Below are 15,765 nucleotides of genomic sequence, written 5' to 3' on the forward strand. Positions count from 1 at the left end.
ACTGCAAAGGGGAATGATGTGTTGAACACAAAAGTATAGCTACTTCATTATAAGTCATGTATTACTCTAGTTACAAATTAGATACTAAAAATGATGTTTTTCTATAATTGCTGAAGTAGTTGTTTCATATTACAGAGATTTAACATCTGTTAGCTGAAAGTGAATAAGACTAAGCACTCTTGCAGATAGTTCTGTAAACTATTTCTAGAAGAATCTTTCTTTTTGTTTATTAAACAGATCACTCAAATGGTGCACTCAGTATGCCCTAGTCTTGGTAGATCACCGCTGAGTGAGAAATTTGCATTTTTGTCTCATCACTTTTGCAGATTATCTTTTCTGGAGAGAGAGGGAGACAGCAAGCCCTCTCAAGAGTGGGGAGAGGGAGAGAGCATCTCAATCTGGCTCCATGTCCAGTGCGGAGCCCACGTGGGGCTTGATCTCACGACCCTGAGATTATGACCTGAGCCAAAATCAAGAGTTAGACGCTTAGTCGACCAAGCCACCCAGACATGCCTGTGCCTGATCATTTCTTAACACATTATGTATAATTTTAAAAAATGCTTAGGGGTGCCTGGGTGGTTCATTTAGCTAAGCATTCAACTAGGTCTCAGCTCAGGTCTTGAACTCAGGGTCATGAGTTTGAGTCCCACACTGGACTCCATGCTAGGCATAGAAAATACCTTTAAAAAAAGTGCTTTTGTAGAATTCATGTGTCCGTATTCCCCTTCCCACAACCCATTAAAAAGTACGTGACGCTTGTGAAACAGAAGCTGCCAGCCAAAGTGAGACTATTTTTATGAGAAGATTTTTGTGTCAACAAGCCGAACTTGGGACTTGGAATTAGGAGTCTTTTTAAAAAAAATGTGTGTATACACACACACACACACACACACACACACACACATATATTTGTAACTCTGTCCTCTCACCTCTGTGTTCCAGTGCTTATATATGCTATGTAAATATGAGGATTTGAGAATAAGATGAACATGTTTTCCTAGGTCGGTTTCTAAAGCTCTAGAGATAAGAGAAACCAAAAGCCCTCTCGCCTGTGCTGGAGGCAGGAGGCAGGGAGATAGCAGCACGGCACAGGCTTAACAGTTCACGTTGTTTCCGCTGTGAAGGAAAGCTGGTCTTTGTGTTTTCAGTTTTCCACCTGATTTTACTGTGTGTAAAATACTGTTCATTTCTAAGAAGACTGATAAATCATTTTAATCTCTTTGGAGTCCCTAACTTATCTGGTGGCAAGTAGTCCTTAAAGATAGCCTCAGAAGAAAAGATACATTTTCAGGTAAGGATTTAATCTTCAGGACAGGGTAGTACTGTTAAGCAACAGGTGCTAAATTTGTACAGAAGTAGGATCTCCAGAATTCCCTGATTCCCCTGAATGTTGCTCTGCACTCTATAAATAGCAGTAGTGAGAAGCTTTATTTGTTATTCAAGTTACGTGGGTAAATAATATATTTTATCCCATTTATAACTATATTAACTGCCTGGCTTCTCTTTGTCTGTTTGGATGAAATAATAGCCCCAGTTTTTTACAGCCTTTTGAAATAAAAAGGGGATTTTCTTTTCCTAAGAATATAAGCTACTTACTAGTGAGATTTTATTTTGTGGGTTTGTATATGTGTACTCAAAATAGCATCCATAGCTCCTCTGTCCACTAGGTAGCAGTAACTCCTGCCTCCCATCCTCCAGTTGGCAACAACCAAGTAATGTATCCAGAGCAGTCTTTGAAGAACTGAATTGTTCCCTCTTGAGAACTACTGCAGTAGCTTCTCTTTTCAGGCTTAAAGACCATGGGAGCATTCATGTGCTAATGGGTACTGTTTGTTGAATTTTGGTATTGGTTTATGGTGAGCATTAGAAATTTAAAGACCTGTAAAGCCTTATTAGGGTTTTAGAAAATCTTTACTTGCAGTTTTGAACTACTTGTTTCAACTAGTTATACAGACATAACTCCAGGTGAACTGAAGGTAACATTTTTGGGCAGTCTTAATTAAAGGCCATTTGTTCCCTTTTCAGCTTCTGGAAAATCTGTGTATTTATGTCTGTGACTGGAAATGCTGGCTGTGGGCCTGCTGTAGGCAGCATTAGCCAAAAAAGATCTCTTTGAGCCCCACCCTTTCTAAATTTAGTTCATTCATTGAGTCTCATACTCTCAGAGGCGCCCAGGGCAAGATTGGGTTGCTGCTTTAGGGATGCAGGTAGGCCCTGGGGGCAGACACTTTATTTTTGGCTTATTTTTTGACTTGCGACTAGAGGTTGGTGATGTGAAATTGTGAGTACACTGTAAATGGTTTTTTTTTTTTTTTTTTTTTTTTGGTAGAAAAATGCCCTCAAGACAGTTTAGAAAGAGAGGGGAGGAGGAGTACAGGAAGTTTTGGGGGCCATTGAGAGAGAAATATTTCTATTTTGGCAGCTGAAGGACATCAAAACAATGAAACAAGGTCCTAGCTGATTTCTGGAGTTGTTTCCTGATGTTGGCAACTTGTCCACCAGGGCAGTTATCTAGTCTTTAGTGGATCTCCACTGTTCCTTTGTGTTGACTCCAGAAGTGAACAAGGAACAACTGAGGTGTGGGGGATTTTGCTGAATAAGGTGATGCTCTGTCTCTCTAACCAAAGTCATGTTTGAGCTGAGGTGTTTGGGTTGTTGTTGTTTTTAGTTTTGCAGTTCTTTTTGCTCTCAGCAAGAGAAAGTGTGCCAGAACTCCCCAAGCAGCTGAATTGCTCTGGTCGTTCATCTCTTTCTAAAGGTCCAGTTTTAATTAAAAATTATTCTGAGACTTTATCAAAAATTAAGTAACAATTACTCTGTCATAGAACTTTTTTTTTTTTTAAGGATTTTATTTATTTATTTGACAGGGAGAGAGACAGTGAGAGAGAGAGCACAAGCAGGGGGATTGGGAGAGGGAGAAGCAGGCTTCCCGCTGAGCAGAGAGCTTGCTGTGGGGCTTGATCCTAGGACCTTGAGACCATGACCCGAGCCGAAGGCAGACACTTAGCCAGTGAGCCACCCAGGTACCCCAAAGATTTTTTTTTATTTGACACAGAGAGACAGCCAGAGAGGGAACACAAGCAGGGGGATTGGGAGAGGGAGAAGCAGGCTTCCCGCTGAGCAGGGAGCCCAATGTGGGGTTCAATCCCAGGACCCTGGGATCATGACCTGAGCCGAAGGCAGGCACTTAATGCCTGAGCCACCCAGGCGCCCCTGTCATAGAGCTTCTGATTTGTTTGCTGGTTTCTGTTTTGGTTATCTTTCTCTACTCTTTGTTGCTATTGGTTATTTTGGGGCTACTCTTGACTTGCTTAAACATTTTCAGCTTTTTGAAGGATGACCCTGAACATAAGCAGAATTGTCCTTATTTTTGACTTATGGAGAAATTTAAGTGTATTTAGAAATAATGCCTTTGGAACTTAGAAGAAGTAAACTGTCTCCTCTTCTCCCTGGGTTCCACTCCCCAGCCACACCAGTGAAATTACCAGTCAGATCTGTTCCTCTCTTCTTCATCTTCTCCACTTTCGCTTTTAATCATGAAAACACTAGAATGTTCTTTACTATTCAAATAATTTCTCAGGATCCTGCATGTTGATGTAGATGCAAATTTTGTTTGGGGCGTGTAACTAATGAGAGCATCTCAACAAACCTCATAGGAAAAAGATCTTTTACTGTCATAAGGAAAAAGAAACAACAAAAGTGAGAAATTTCTGTCTTTCTTCAGTCAGTCTAAAGGAAAACTGTAAGGGTGCCCGTCTGAGCACATGGCCCTTTGGTGGAAACAGTGGTGACATTCACCCATTAATGGTCTCAGGAATCCAGTGCGCTTTCAGCTTATGATACTTTCGAGGCCAGCAATCTTTACTGTATCCCATGTAGTATGGAAAGCCTCTTCCTATTTTTTTAATTGGCCATTTTGAACATAGGCTGTAGTTTGTAATTCTTAATATTCAACCATGAATATCATTAAACTCTACTGATGCTCTTTTTAAAAGAAATAATGCAGAACAGATGGGTATTGCAAGTCATTTAAAAGCAGTATCAGAAAATCACAAGGCCAGAGACCTTACTGTGTACCGAGAGGAAACCCACCTCTAATACATCAGCGGAGCTACAAGCTCAATGGGACTATTTTCATTCTTGAGTAGGTGATGCCAGTTTTGACTGAATATTGGCAATTACATATCTCCTCTATAATTTACCTTTTTATTTTCTTTCCCTTACAACTTTTAGGTAGAACTTTAGACTTCATAGCACTGAATTAACCTGCACTGAAAGCTGTTTACCTGCAGTTGTTCACTTTTGTTGAAAGTGACCATGTCTCAAGTTCAAGTGCAAGTTCAGAACCCATCTGCTGCTCTCTCAGGGAGCCAAATACTGAACAAGAACCAGTCTCTTCTCTCCCAGCCTTTGATGAGTATTCCTTCTACTGCTAGCTCTCTGCCCTCTGAAAATGCAGGTAGACCTATTCAAAACTCTGCTTTACCCTCTGCATCTCTTACACCCACCAGTGCAGCTGCAGGTAAGCGTATGAATCCAAGTGTCTTCTTTTTCAAATGTTTTCTTACCCTGTTTTTTGATCTGATAAATAGATTGGAGATGTAGGGAGCTCTCACATTACCTTCACGAAGCAGAAGAAAATATTTACACCCATGCTGCTTTATTCCAGATGTAAAACATCGGTTGTATACTGGTTTGTTGGAAGCCCGAGTTGACAGATCATTTCAAAGTGTTAAGAAAGGGAATTGAAAACTGAACTATAAAACCTAGCTTATTATAAAGTGGTGGCCAGCAGAAAGGATTGAACAGTAAATACCACTTTGGATTTGTATTGTTGTATGGAAAAATTCTGCTTTTTAAATTATTTCCCAGAACTGACAAAGAATTCTTGTATGTTGCAGCCCTTGTTTTAAATGTCTGTAAGATTATATCCCAAGCAAGGGAACAGCCATATTTACCGGAAAGCAAGAGAGTGCATTAGCATTTGTTAATTTTTATTTTGAACAAGTAAGTTTAAGTTGTGATTTCAGAGGTAGTTCAGAAATCACAGTGAGGACCAATTAGAAATTGAACGAAGAAGCACAGATTTTTGAAGAGGAAATAAGTTCAGAAGCATTTAAATCTGACTCTTAGGAAAATAAAGATGAACTAAATGTGCTCGTTGATGGGGCTTGTGGCTGGCTCAGTCTGAAGAACATGCGACCCTTGATCTCGGGGTTGTAAGTTCAAGCCCCACATTGGGTGCAGAGATTAGTTTAGAAAAAAAAAGTTTATAAATAAATGTGCTCGTTGATGAGAAAAGACTTGAAACACCTGAAAAATAAATAATCCTGAATACAATATTCAGCTTCCCAACCCTTCCCCAGAGTGGCAAAACCGATTACATGGGGTGCCAGCATGGGTGTCTCCATAGTAGAGTCACCTTCTAACAAATTCTTTCAGCCCCTTGTGCCTGACAATTTCCCTTGCATTTCCTCCTCCATTTCTCATTTCCTTTACTTTGTAAACCTGTTCTTAGAGTGTTGGCTCTCCCCCTCTGACCTGCATGGCATCTCTCACCCTACCTCAAGGCTTCCTTGGACGGCTCACCAGAGAGCCATCTTGACTTGTCATAATACCCAGCACGTTCAGTTTTCCCCAAATTTGCTGTTGGAGACCATCTTCAAAGGAAATGTCACAGACTGTTTCAGTCCTTTGGGATTTATTGCGTTTTCTTCTAATGTATTCTTATATCCACATCCTACTCACTTTGTAAAACTCCTGCCTGCCAAGGCCATTTTATTTAACTTGTGTAAGTCTCAGAAGTAGATAAAGTCTGAGGATGGCAGCCTCTGGAGATAAGACTAGGGGATGCCCCAGGAACGAGAAGGTAGCCGTGTGGAACACGACAGTCGTTGTTTGAGAAATGGCATTGGCACGTTGCGCTTTGTGCAATAACCGACAGGGTCGGGCTGACGGCTCTTGTGGTAACGAGTGTGTCTTGGCTCACAAGACCTCCGTGTTGTTCCCGTGGTTGGTTATAATAACCGTGCTTCATCTGATTTCAAATCTTGCTTGCTGCCATGGTTCTCTCTCTTTGGAAGACACGCTCTCCTGGGGTCCCTGGCTTGGGCCGGTTCAGAGCAGACCCCAGCTATGCCTTCAGGCAGGCGGCCCAGCGCGGTTTGCAGCTGAGCGTCGCTGCTGCCCTGCCTCCTTAGACCGTTGTGTTCCCTCTTCTGATCCCCGGGAGAGCAGCAGTACTGTACACTGCTAGTTGACTTTATTGCTCTGACGTTATTTTTCAGTTCCTTCTAGCATGGCACACCCCAAAGAGAAAACCCCAATGTGTCTTGTGAATGAGTTAGCCCGTTTCAACAAGATTCAGCCTGAGTATAAGCTTTTGCGTGAGCAAGGTCCAGCTCACTGTAAGGTAAATATTGTCCATACTGCTTGTGCATTTATAACCCACCAGGAATGTTTTCTGTCTTTATGTTGCTCCAAGTGGTGCTGTGACTCAGAATATGTACTTTCCAACCACTGAGGCTGTCTTCCAGAGATGCAAAAGTCTAGATTTTTGGCAAGTCACTTCTCTTCATCCTTGCAGAATGGGTCAAAGGAAGGCATGCTTCTTTTTGGGATGTATGGCTTTTAAAATTCCAGTTATTGTGTGGTTGTGTTTAGGACTCTGAATAGAGAATTCCCAAGCACCTGTGAATGATTTCCTGTGAATTTTCCAGGCTCTGGGCCTCCTGGCTATAGCCTGCCTCTGACTCCTTTCCTGCTTGTTTGCACGTGTACCTTAGACCAGGCAGGGAGAGGAGGGGAACAGGAAATCCATTCCGCCACTTGTTAGCAGTCCAGGTAAAAGGTTTGAAGATGAGGGTTAGAAATTAGTCTCAGAGGGAGTCCTTTGGGTAGTCTCTGATTTCACTTATCCTTGCCTTTCCTCATACCTTAGAGAATGGAAGACTGACTGTAATTTAAATTTTTACTATTTTTTATTCAGGACCTCAGTCTTTGAAGCTTGTTTGATATCTCTGCTAATGTAAATCTTGGAACTTAAATGTGTGTATATCTGGCTTTATCTTTGCAGCTGCAGTGTGAGAGAGGGTATGGTATCAGAGAGAAGGAATCGGATCTCCTATTTCTGATCCTAGCTTTGCAGTAAAGATAATATAATTAAGGATGAGTTATTGGTCTCTTTATACCTCATTTTTCTTGACATGCAAACCTCAAGCCTTGAATCAAGTTTCCCATTTCGTGTGACTAAAAGTAACATCAGCCACAGTCCTAAGTAGGCACCAAAGTGTGGTTAGGTGAGTCCCCTTTGGTGTGAGACAGATCTGGGTGTAAATCTCAGCTTCTTGTAGCTATGTGACCTTGGGCAAGCTACTAATTTTTTTGGAACCTCAGTCTCTTCTGTAAAATGGGGATAATGCCTACCCAAATAGGCCTACTGTGAGAATTAAATGAGAGACTGTATGTTAAAAGTGTGGAGCACAGTGCCTGGCAGTTAGTGAGTGCTTCAGAAATGGTAGTCATTATCATTACGCATTTAAGAAACACAGAAATTTCTACTCAGGTGAAGTTAGTTTTAACATTCTAAAGCATGATCATATTTGAAATGTTTCTTTACTTTTGGAAGGCAATTAGTGATTTTCTATAACTGTTCTGTTTCTGCTGCAGGATTTTTTTTGCAGACCTTAACTTTGGGATTCCCTTTATTAACTGTTTTTGGTATTTTTTGAAATATGTACTTATCATTTAAACTTTAGTGGTACTGTAGGTAATTTGGCTGTGTGTTCAACCTGTAACTGGCCTCTCCCCCGTTTTTTTTTTTAACCTTCAAGTTACTGAAAGAGGAAAAGTGACTCCCTCCTAGGTGACTGTTAGACTCTTTAAAAAGTCAGTGGAGTGATATCTTTTAATTCTATTAAAACCTAGATTGTAACCTCGCTACCAACCCTCCACGTGGGAGGCAGCAGAGCGGCAACAGCGCGGATGGGGAAAGTGCTGGAGAAAGGCAAGACTGTTGATAAAATTAACTCTTTGTTTTTTTAGCTTTTTCCCCTCAGTGTCTTTCCATGAAAGGATCATGAACTGCCCGGGGGATAGCTCAGCGCTGTGGGCATCTGCTCTTTGGCTGCTCGGGCTAGCCGCGGGTTTGAGTCCGTGCTCTCAGTGCTAAATGAGTAACCTTGTGAACTGCAGCATTAATTCAGGGGACCCCCTAAGGGTTCAGTGGGATGAGGATTTTTTTAATTTTTCCCCTTTAGTGGAAGCTGTGTACTGGGGGAATCCTGAAGTTAAGACCTACAAGAAAAATCGGCTGTGAAGGCAAGTCGCACCCATCCCTTTAGGTGCCCAGTTTCAATGATCTGGACATTTTCAGATGATGTGGATGTATTCACATCAGCGTTTCTTACGTAGATTATTTGTAGATGCAACAGGGTGCTAGTCAGTGATAAAGAGAAACAGAAAAATAAAAGCTCCAGTTGGTTTTGCTAAATTCCACACTAGTGAGTCTCCAACTTCACGTACGTCGGAATGATGAGGGGAGTTTACTAAAGATACATTTGCTCCGGTCTCCCCTCTTACTCCTCAGTCAAAATCCCTGGGCATGTGTATTTTACCAGGCCTCCTGGATGAGCACCGAAGTTAGAGAACCACTGTGGTATGATGGGTCGTATTTTTTGACCGAGTATTAATTCAGTTCTGATAGGATTAACATAACCTAATTTTAAGAATGGAATATGTATTTGGGTTACCTTTATGCTTAAAAAGGAATAAAGAGACTTGCCATTGTCAGCATTTGCTGAAGACAGAATTTGCTGTGTCGGATGCCTCCTTGAGTTCAGAAACGTTTCTAGATCTTTGCTTGCTGTGGATCAGATTTTCTTCGGAAGGTGGAGGGAGTGTCTGAATAATAAAGTTAGGAAAGTAGAAGGCAGCGTTTTAAGAGCCTGGGTGATGTTCCCAAATTTATGCCAGTTTTTGTCCTTCTGGGATTGTGTTTTCACACAAGAGACCACACATTCATGAGAACATCAAAACAAATGTCTAAATTTATATGAGATACTACTATGTGTCTAAATCAAGTTTGCTGTATTTCTTCCATGAGAAATAGTTGGAAGACAGTTTCTATTTGGATGACTTCCAAATAATCAGTGTCTAATATTTAATATGTAGGGAAACATTTCTTAATCTCTGTGCTTACCCCCATTTTTCAAAGCATAGTTTTGTCATAGAATGCTATTCAATCCTGGTCAATGATGTATATGTGTGTGTATATATATAGGTGTTTATAAAAACAACAAAAAATGGGGATGAAGGGATAAATTGATGAAGGGATAATGATCAGGCCTTTTAAACCAAGGCCCTAAGAAATGTTCAAGGTCCAAGTGACATACTGTAGTCAACATCAGGTATCATGAATTGAGAGCTCACAATTTTCATTTGTAGGTGTTTACAGTACAGCTAACACTTGGAGATCAGCACTGGGAAGCTGAAGGAACTAGTATTAAAAAAGCCCAGCACACAGCTGCTGCCAAAGCTTTGGAAGGAACAAAATTTCCTAAACCTATAGTCCGCCCTTTTCGTAGCGAAGGAAGGAATCCAGGTATTATGCGTGGGCCAAGACAGGTTCCTTTCAAAAGTGTGTTTAGAGGTACCCGTACAGTATGTATATGAATTCTTTCTTAACTAACTTGTTGACTTTGAAAGCACAGTTTCTACACTACCAGTGGCAAACGCTTACCTTTTCAGAATCCTTAACCATACTCAAAATCTAAAGCATTGGTTCCCAATCTCTGGTCCCGTGACTCCTGAGGATCTGGAAAGAAGGTCCTGAGGTGGAGGGTGTTACCAAACAGTTTTCAAGGTTTCAGAAAAGCTTAGCGAAAATATCTTTTGTTCCTCGATAGGGTTGTACCGATTGCCAAGCATGTAGGCCTTAGCTGGAATCACTTCAACCCTGTGTGGAAATACCAGTTATAAGACGTTGATCAGAAACCCTGATTGTCAGTACATGTCTCCTGATCATTAAACAGAATGAGAAAATAACTTGAATATTTATTACTTAAATACTTTTAGTAGATAATATCTCTTCAAACAAGGGATCCAAGCTGGGAGAAGACGAATAGAGAAGAGCGTCTGATAAACGCTTGGGAACCACTGACGTACCTCGGTGGGTGGGAGCGGCTCTGACCTGTCAGGCACACCAAGCCGTCCCGGGCCCTTTGGACACAGGAAGAAATCCTAGGGCTCTTGGCCACACCTTTCTTGTTGCTTTTAATTTCTTTGTGGTGTTTCAGATTCATTCTCTACTGCAGGTAAATTTTCTGGGTCTGAACTGCTCTTAAGATGACTTAGGTTACATTAAAATGCAACTGTATGAATCATATAAAAAGTAAAATTCTTATGTTAGGAAGAGAGAAGCTGGTTACTTCTGTGACCCTCTGATTTTGCAAACCGAAAGATACCCTTATAGATTTGATTCATGTACTAAATTTAGTTGAACCAGTTATAGTACAGAATCAAGTCATTTTTTATTTTCCTCTACATACATCCTAAAGAGGCATATTAAAGTGGATTTTTGTGTGCATTTAAGTTGAACTTTGCCATTGCTAGTGTTGTTCTGTGTTTGATGTGAAAGTGTTGTTTTCAAATGTGATTGTGCACTGACACTACTCTTTCCAGCCTGGGTTTTCTTTTTTACATGTGTTTTATGGTTTATGAACTGGATGAACTGAGAGGAAAAAAAGTTAGAGTGAACAGTGTGCATTTTTACAGTTGATAATTCTGAGATAACTTTACTTGCTCTTGTTTATATGGCAACAGAACTCATTTTCCTACAAGTATTCTCACAGGTCAAATCCCAATGTAAATACTGAGATTGGAAATACCTGAATATTTTGCGACCCTCATCTGTCTTCTCTAGATACAATTTACTTGTCTCTTCCTCAGTGATTCCACATCTTTCCTTATAGCACACATATCCTGTTGTGTAGTAATTTTTGAGAGTGTTTGTGTTATTTGAATCCTCTTGGGCAAGAATTATATCCCCTTAAGCACAGTGCTTTGCATCCAGTTAGTATTTAATAACGCGCATCATTCTGTGAAATAGTGTGCACAAACCTACTTCTAAGTGTAAGGCAATAACCCAGCAAGTCAGTACAGTCAGAGTTTTATTGGCTAAGGATTCCCAAACAGTAAAATGATCTGGACAGTCATAAGGGATTTTTTTTAATCGTGGATTTTGATGTGCACTAGAACTGATTTCTAATAACTGGAATGAGTGGCTTTCACTGATAACATCTTGTGCTAGTTGTTGCCCCTCTGGTAGCCCTTACGGTGTATTTTGTGCTGTTGACTGTGTATTAATATCTAGAAATCGCAACAGATTCTTGGATTTCCTGACGTGATGCCTAGCAGTGAAGTACTTAGATCCTTTCATGAAATGCATTATGAGTCCAGTTAGTAGAAAGCATGCTGTTCTTTCTGATTTTAGTGACCGTCATTCTCATGTCAGAAAACAGCCAGTTCTCTGTGTTGATTCTGTGTTGCAGAAAGCATAACCCCTACGGTAGAGCTAAATGCACTGTGCATGAGACTGGGAAAAAAACCCATGTACAAGCCTGTCGACCCATACTCTCGGATGCAGTCCACCTACAACTACAACATGAGAGGAGGTGCTTATCCCCCGAGGTATGTATCTGTTTGTTTTAAATACAGGTGAAAATGTAGCTCATATTTGCCACGGAAGAATAAAATCTGTAGATTGTGGAGCACATCATGATTTGGTCGTCTGTAGGCTTGCCAAATGTTAAAGTCAGTCTTAATTGTGCTGGTACTTTTTACTAGGGGCGCCTAGGTGGCTCAGATTTTAAGCCTCTGCCTTCAGCTCAGGTCATGATTCCCAGGTCCTGGGATTGAGCCCCGTGTCAGGCTCCCAGCTCAGCAGGGAATTTGCTTTTCCCCCTCCCTCTGGCTCTCGCCTGCCTATGCTCTCTCTCTCTGTCTCCCTCTCTTGCAAATGAATAAATAAAATCCTTAAAAACAAAACTATCTCTAGCAAGGGCCTGAGCATATTCCTCACTAGCAGTGTGGCTCTGACCTGAGAAAATGTGGTTAAAGATCTCCTTTTTAAATGTTTTGTTAATTTGAGCATGATTCCTAAAACACTAATTTTCTGCACCCATAGATTTGCTTTTTTTTTTTTAAGATTTTATTTATTTATTTGACAGAGATCATAAGTAGGCAGAGAGGCAGGCCGGGCGGGGGAGGGGGGGAAGCAGGCTCCCGGCTGAGCATAGAGCCCTAGGCAGGGCTCAGTCCCAAGACCCTGGGATCATGACCTGAGCCGAAGGCAGAGGCTTTAACCCACTAAGCCACCCAGGCGCCCCTGGTTTTTTTGTTTTGTTTTTTTTTTTTTAAAGATTTTATTTATTTATTTGAGAGAGAGAACAGAAGAGGGGGATAGAGACAGGGGGAGGAGAAGCAGACTTCCCGCTGAGCAGGAAGTCTGATGCAGGACCCAGTCCCAGGACCCCAAGACTATGACCTGAGCCAAAGGCAGATGCCCAACCGACTGAGCCACCCAGGCACCCCTAAATTTGCTAATTATTGCTTATTGGGTACTTTTTGACTTTGAGCTTCTGTGCTTTGTAATAGCCTTGGAGTACAGGTGCAGTAAAATACTAATTGAAACCCTGAAAACTTCACGTATTAAAAACCTCCTGTTGGCAGTCCAGACTTTAGTGGATAGACTGATGATCGGAATGGAAGTCTTCTTTCCCTGCCTGACTTGGATGGAGGCAAAGCCATTTAAAAAGTACAAGCTCTGAAATGTGAGATGCCAGGCTCTGCCAGGCTTCAGAGACTGGTTGGGGTTTCCAGAAATGAGGGCCTTTCTAAAAAAAACAAGAAACCCCCCCCTTTTTTTTTTAAGATTTTATTTATTTATTTGACAGACAGAGATCACAAGTAGGCAGAGAGGCAGGCAGAAAGAGAGAGGAGGAAGCAGGCTCCCCGCCGAGCAGAGAGCCCGATGCGGGGCCCAACCCCAGGACTCCAGGATCATGACCCGAGCCGAAGGCAGAGGCCCCAACCCACTGAGCCACCCAGGCGCCCTCAAGAAACTTTTGTTAAAAAATTCCCAGCCTTTTCTGGAGACAGGCAACTGTGACTCTCAGATGTGAGAAAGAGCAAGTTAAGTTTTCTACCTCAGGCAAAGCCTAATTCATTTTAGATTTTGTAAATTTGGTTTAGCATTACAAATTGAACTCATGTAATCTGTAAGCTAGTCCATTCTGTGGAACATAAGGTTGTTGCCTAAGTAGTATTTGCTCATCCTGTGTGCCAGTTCTAATCCGGTGTAAGCCTACGAAATCTCCGTGTGTACTGAGGAGGAGTCCTTAACGGCAAGGAAGCCTGATGTGATTTAGGACCCGTGATGAGGGCAAGACGCAGAATTTACCAGGGAGGAACATACAGGTGACTTAACAATCTAAGGTTGTAACTCCGCTAACCCTCTTTTTACTTTCAGGTATTTTTACCCATTTCCAGTACCACCTTTACTTTATCAAGTTGAGCTTTCCGTGGGAGGACAGCAATTTAACGGGAAAGGCAAGACAAGACAGGCGGCAAAACATGACGCAGCTGCGAAAGCCTTGCGGACCCTGCAGAGTGAGCCGCCGCCCGAGAGGCCGGAGGGGAGGCGGCTGGGCGAGCAGGTGCGTGGGGAGAGGCATCCTCTTGGGGGCTTTTTCTGAGAAGATGCATTGAGAGCTGTCTGTAATGTTTGCTGTTTGGTAGCGTACATGATTTTGTGCTCTGTAGCTTTCTGGCCTCCCCCCACCCCCTTAAGAAAATGTTTTATCAAGAAAGATGCCTTTTTTCCTCCGTGGTATAGTTTTGAGTGAACATGGTAGAAAGATTGCGACTCAGTTGAATTGCGAAGCCCATGTGTGGATGAATTCTTCGGTGCAAAAGATCATGTGTGTCCGAATCTATTGCAGTTTACGGTACCAGCTCAGAGAATTTTCTACAGCCATTTTTTGACCAGCTGCTCTGTTACGTTCAAGTGCTAGTTACCTCTTGCTGCATAACAAACCATTACAAAACCTAGTGGCTTAACACCTCTTGGCATTTATTTTGCTCACATATCTGCAGTTTAGGCAGGGCTCTGCACGGGAGATGGTCTCTGCTCCCCATATCTTTGGCTGAGGTGGTTCCGCAGGCGCCAGAGCATCCGTTTTCAAGATGACTCCCTCACTCAGCTGGGCGTTGGTGCTGGCGTCAGCTGGGAGCTCAGCAGGGGCTCTGGCCCGAGTACCTCTGTTCCTGTTAACCTGAGCAGAGGCTGCTTCCCCATCCTCATGGTATGGTGTTGGCTTCTAAGAGCGAGTATCCTAGAAGACAGGAAAGGAAGCAGCTTCCAATTTCTTAAGGGCTAAGCCCAGAAATCCCCATAGCATTGCTTCTGCTATATTCTATAGGTCAAGGAAGCACAGAGTCCAGATTCAAAAGGTGGAAATACAGAAACCTCCCTTTTTATTAATTAGATGAAATTCACACTGCATAAATTCAGCAGTTTTAACTGTTTTAAATGTACAGATTCAGTTGCTTTTAGTACATCGACAGTGTTAAGAACCCTACTTCTGGATAAAAAGAGTGTCAAAGAATTTGGGGGCCAGGTTTTAAAAATCTGTAACGCCTTGTGACTGAATAGGAACATAGCCTTAGAAAGTCTGACTTTTTCTTTGTGGTGTGTCACACATTTTAAAACAGATGATCTGTTTCCAGGGTCTACTGAGGACCAAGTAAAAGAAGGAACTGTAATTTAGAAGAGGGTGATTTCATGGAGTTAAAGGGACAAGTTTCTCACTCGTGAGCTTTGTCAGAGGCAGTAGGTAGTATAATCTGAGTCATTTTGGAGGCTTTGCATTTTTTGACTTCACTTTGGTGCTAATGTAATTGGAGTCAGATGGGGTAGTTATTTCTCAGTTTTTCGTAGCCAGCAGTTGTTAAACGATCGCTGAACACTGGTATGTGGGCTGTCTGCTTCAGAACCACTTGAGAAGTTTAAAAAAAAAAAAAATTCCTTGGTCCAACCCACATGATTCTAATAGGAGTCTGTCTTTTGCTTTTCTTTCTTTTTTTCTTTTTTCTTTTCCTTTTTAAATGTGCTCTTGGAGTAGCTCTAAACCTCGATCAGGGTTTGGGAACCCCTGGTCCTAAGTATTCTCAATGCTTCCCCCTCAGCCGGCCACCCCACTTTGAATCCTGCTTAGAAGTTCTCCCTGTATTGTTGAAAAGGGCAGGTACCCGTTGGGTGTCTCCAGTCGGACCCCGTGGCCCTGGAGCAGCGTGGTCAGCTCCCGCCTGACGGGGCGGAGGGGAGGGACGCGCTCTCCTGAGCTGAGCTTCACGGGCTCATCTGGCATGTGGACAGAGCTTTGCTGAGAGAACTGGTAAATCTCCTCGAGCCCCTGTTCTAGTTCTCTGTGGTTTGAGATAGAGACAGTGCCCTTCAGAATGGCTGAGACTGGTGTAACCAGTGCTGCAGAAACTAGAATCACTGAGTCCGATGAGACTTCCTTTGTGCTGATTAATGAAACACTTAGCCTCAGTGATTTACCAGGCCTCCTGGGTGGGTAGTAGGACGTGAAGAGAGACATTTTTGTTTTTTATTTTAATTAATTAATTTTAAGAGAAAGAAAGCATACGCACAGGTGAGCTGGGAGGGGCAAAGGGAGACGGAGCGAGAGAGAGAAAATCCCA

At 42.2% G+C, this 15,765-nt stretch overlaps 1 protein-coding gene across 11 annotated transcripts in view; it reads left to right on the forward strand.

Annotated features, from left to right (window-relative positions):
* STAU1 (staufen double-stranded RNA binding protein 1) overlaps window positions 1–15,765 on the forward strand; it is a 55,729-nt gene that overhangs the window by 12,916 nt on the left and 27,048 nt on the right. For 3 of the 11 annotated variants that reach the window (XM_032350400.1, XM_032350394.1, XM_032350396.1), the window contains exons 3-7: window positions 4,232–4,522; window positions 6,288–6,412; window positions 9,445–9,649; window positions 11,550–11,688; window positions 13,529–13,715. In XM_032350400.1, coding sequence (XP_032206291.1) covers window positions 4,318–4,522; window positions 6,288–6,412; window positions 9,445–9,649; window positions 11,550–11,688; window positions 13,529–13,715 — 861 coding nt within the window. In that variant the 5' untranslated portion in view covers window positions 4,232–4,317. Of the gene's footprint in view, window positions 1–4,231; window positions 4,523–6,287; window positions 6,413–7,924; window positions 8,006–9,444; window positions 9,650–11,547; window positions 11,689–13,528; window positions 13,716–15,765 lie in introns of those variants that run through there. The other 8 variants (XM_032350397.1, XM_032350398.1, XM_032350401.1 and 5 more) reach the window with 6 other exon arrangements.

The sequence above is a fragment of the Mustela erminea genome, chromosome 7, assembly GCF_009829155.1.
Source record: "Mustela erminea isolate mMusErm1 chromosome 7, mMusErm1.Pri, whole genome shotgun sequence".
In the NCBI taxonomy this organism is placed as follows: domain Eukaryota; kingdom Metazoa; phylum Chordata; class Mammalia; order Carnivora; family Mustelidae; genus Mustela; species Mustela erminea.